Genomic DNA, 3,999 nt, shown 5'->3' with positions numbered 1-3,999 from the left:
AACGGTGGCAGCTAGTATTCCGGAGACGACGAACGCCGAAGCCTGCCCGAGCAAGGAAGAGAGGCAGCCTCGGCCGAAACCGTGACACAGTGAGAGACTTATTTCTGGAAAGGTGGATTTTTAGAAGTAGAAGCTCAAACTGTTTGGGCACAGACCTGGATAGTATGATAGAGCTCTGCAGGCTCTCTACAGTAGATTGCAACTCCGCCCCCTTTGGCAGTTCTATCTAGACGGAAAATGTTGTAGTTCGGAATGGACATTTCTGAATTTTTGGTGGCCTTCCTAAGCCAAGATTCAGACACGGCTAGAACATCAGGGTTGGCAGAGTGTGCTAACGCAGTGAAGCGCCTGGGGGGTAGGAGTGATACTGGGGGCTACAGGGCCTGGGTTAACCTCTACATTACCAGAGGAACAGAGGAGGAATAGAATAAGGATACGGCTAAAGGCTTTAAGAACTGGTCTTCTAGTGCGTTGGGTACAGAGAAAAGGGGAAGATCTCCGGGCGTTGTTCAATAGATTCAGGGCATTATGTACAGACAAGGATATTGAAGGATATGAGTACAGTGGGCATTGGGAGACTATGAAAGAGATAGCATCACTGGAGGTACCGATTGAGCCGGTCTCCGCGTGTATGGGGGGTGGGACAAAGGAGCTCTCTGAGGCTGGTTGAGCTGAACTTGGGGCTCTACAGTGAAATTGTATAATAAGAACTAACCCAAACAGCAATAGGCTAGGCATATTGACATGGGAGAGAGGGCTGTTATTGTAGAGAGGGCTAAGACAACAACTGGTAATGGCGACAAAAGTTTGGGCTGAGGCTAAACAGATAAACAGAATGGGGAGGCTAAACAGATAAACAGGATGGGGTACCGTGTAAAGGAACAGTCCAGCAGGCATTAGCTGTGTAGCTGAGTGATCATAAGGTCCAGTGAATAGCACTAAGTAAGTCCGGTAGCAGATCGTAGGCTGCTAAAGCACAGGCGAGCAGGAGGCACGGCTGTTGATCGTGCGTGCTAGCGGGCCGGGGCTAGCAGATGGATCTTCGTGGTCGTCGCAACGGGAAGCCTGTTGAAACCACATCAGACGATTACGTCGGCAGACCAGTCGTGATGGATCGGCGGGGCTCCGTGTCGACACTAGGAGGTCCCGTCTGGTTGACAGAGAGGTAGATAGCCGGGAGATGGGCCTGGCTCGAGGCTAGCTCAAGGCTAACTGGTACGTCGGGAAGTGGTGATTAGCCAACAACAGCCATTCGGTTGCAGCTAGCTAGTTGCGATGGTCTGGTGTTAAGGTCCAGTGATTCAGTGATTCCGGCAGAAAATCCGATATGCTCTGGGTCGATAGTACGCTGTGCAGACTGGCCGATAATTGTCCAGGCTAGAGCTGGCTGGTAGGTAGTGCAGGCCACGGACAGTGGTGTAGACCGCTAACGGTGGCTAATAGCAAGCAGCTAGTTAGCTGGCTAGCTGGCTAGTTTCAGCCGTAGGTTCTTGATAGAAATAAAGAAATAATAGAATCCGTTCCACATTGGGTGAGGCGGGTTGCAGGAAAGTATATTTAGTTAAAGGATGGAAAGTGAGATAGAGAAATATATACGAATAAAAGACAACAAACTGGCTATTTACACGAGGACACAACACAACACAACACAATACACGACCGCACATTTACTGCAATATGTAACGTGTAATAATATGTAATAATATGTCATGTGTAATAATATGTAATAATATGTCATGTGTAATAATATGAAACATGTAATAATATGTAATAATATGTCATGTGTAATAATATGTAACGTGTAATAATATGTAACGTGTAATAATATGTATATAATATGTAACGTGTAATAATTTGTAACGTGTAATAATATGTAAGGTGTAATAATATGTAATATGTAATAATATGTAATAATATGTAACATATATTAATATGTAATAATATGTAACGTGTAATAATATGTATAATATGTAACGTGTAATAATATGTAATAATATGTAACATGTAATAATATGTAACGTGTAATAATATGTATAATATGTAACGTGTAATAATATGTATAATATGTAACGTGTAATAATATGTAATAATATGTAACATGTAATAATATGTAACGGGTAATAATATGTATAATATGTAACGTGTAATAATATGTAATAATATGTAACGTGTAATAATATTCAGATACATTTGTATTTTTTATCTTCATCATAAGTACAAAGTCAGGGGGCTTGCAGAGGAATTTGTATATAGAATCAAAATTATTACTTTCTTTCTCTCCATTTGAATGTAGTTATTGTAATTGCTAGAGATGACATGGAACCAGTTCTGAAGCAGTTCTGAAGAAGTTCTGAAGCAGTTCTGAACCAGTTCTGAACCAGTTCTGAAGCAGTTCTGAAGCAGTTCTTAACCAGTTCTGAACCAGTTCTGAAGAAGTTCTGAAGCAGTTCTGAACCAGTTCTGAACCAGTTCTGAAGAAGTTCTGAAGCAGTTCTGAACCAATTCTGAAGCAGTTCTGAACCAGTTCTGAAGCAGTTCAGCTCTTCACACCTCTTTATCTCTTTATCCCATATACTGCACTACTATCAGGTTAATGTTATCAACGCAGGAATAGAACACACGACCTGGCCGCTGCCAGAACAACACTCTTACCAACTGTGCCGTACAGTACAGTACAGTACCTCTCTCTATGGCTCCAGTCAGGCCCATCATGAAGCCGGCGGTGTGGTAGAGGGGCAGGTAGATGTAGATGACGTCATCAGAGGCCACACCTGAGATGGCCTGCAGAGAGGAGGCCATGGACAGCCTCTCCTGGGTGATCACTGCAGCCTTCGGCAGACCTGAGGACGAGACACCAGGAAGGGCAGGAAACAGAGGATCAGGGCTGATGTGAATCTAAAATGGTATCTTATTCTTTGACCAATCAGGAGTCGTGCTATCTAAGATAATTTACCTGTCTGGCATAAACATCAGTAGTCTTCTGTCTAATTTACACTACAGGGCTGACCAGAGCAATACCGTATTGGTCTGGACATTTTATTTTAAAAATTGTTCTTTCTAGCACGGTTCCAGCAACAATGGTGGATGCATAACATTTACATTTACATTTACGTCATTTAGCAGACGCTCTTATCCAGAGCGACTTACAATAACCAGGTCAGTCCAGTGCATCTTGGTTTGGCTCGGCTTACCTGTAGTTCCGGAGGTATAGATGTAGAGGGCGGGGCTCTTTAAGGTGACCTTTGACCTGAGCTGTGGGTCCAGAGGTTGATCTGAGGCCTGCTGTATCCTGCTGCTGCTCAGAGTCTTCATGCCCTCCATCACACACTCTGCCTCCTCCACACCCTGACCCAGCACGAACACACTTACACTCTGCTCCCTCAGGGTGGGGAGAACCTCATCTACCTCTCCACGCAACTCTGGGGGTGGGTTGGGCATAGAGGGTAAGAGAGGGAGGGACACAGAGAGGGAGAGAGAGGGAGGGTCAGGGAAAGAGGGTGACAGCGAGAGAGACAGAGGGAGAGCATACATTTCCTCAGTGAAAACAATGTACTGAGCAAATGTCAAATTGGCTTTTTACCAAATTACCGTCCGACAGACCACATATTCACCCTGCACACCCTAATTGACAAACATACAAACCAAAACAAAGGCAAAGTCTTCTCATGCTTTGTTGATTTCAAAAAAGCTTTTGACTCAATTTGGCATGACGGTCTGCTATACAAATTGATGGAAAGTGGTGTTGGGGGAAAAACATACATTATAAAATCCATGTACACAAACAACAAGTGTGCATTAAAAATTGGCAAAGAACACACACACTTCTTTCCACAGGGCCATGGGGTGAGACAGGGATGCAGTTTAAGCCCCACCCTCTTCAACATATATATCAACGAATTGGCGAGGGCACTAGAACAGTCTGAAGCACCCGGCCTCACCTTACTGTGGTCCTCTGTAGCTCAGCTGGTAGAGCATGGCGCTTGTAACGCCAGGGTAGTG

At 44.3% G+C, this 3,999-nt stretch overlaps 1 protein-coding gene across 1 annotated transcript in view; it reads right to left on the bottom strand.

The window, feature by feature from the left end:
* Positions 1-2,562: 2,562 nt before the first annotated feature.
* The window catches only part of LOC311124492 (long-chain fatty acid transport protein 2-like), a gene marked incomplete at its 3' end in the record, with an annotated part of 4,576 nt that continues 3,139 nt past the window's right edge, over positions 2,563-3,999 (bottom strand). Inside the window, exons 2-3 of the mRNA XM_084198630.1 lie at positions 3,192-3,419; positions 2,563-2,840 (exon numbers count right to left, since the gene is read on the bottom strand). Coding sequence (XP_084054756.1) covers positions 2,563-2,840; positions 3,192-3,419 — 506 coding nt within the window. The remainder of the gene's footprint in view (positions 2,841-3,191; positions 3,420-3,999) is intronic.

Source organism: Coregonus lavaretus, assembly GCF_964263955.1.
Source record: "Coregonus lavaretus genome assembly, contig: HAP1_SCAFFOLD_588, whole genome shotgun sequence".
Classification (NCBI taxonomy): Eukaryota; Metazoa; Chordata; class Actinopteri; order Salmoniformes; family Salmonidae; genus Coregonus; species Coregonus lavaretus.
The sequence above is the reverse complement of the archived record's forward strand: the minus strand, read 5'-3'. Positions and strand labels throughout refer to the sequence as shown.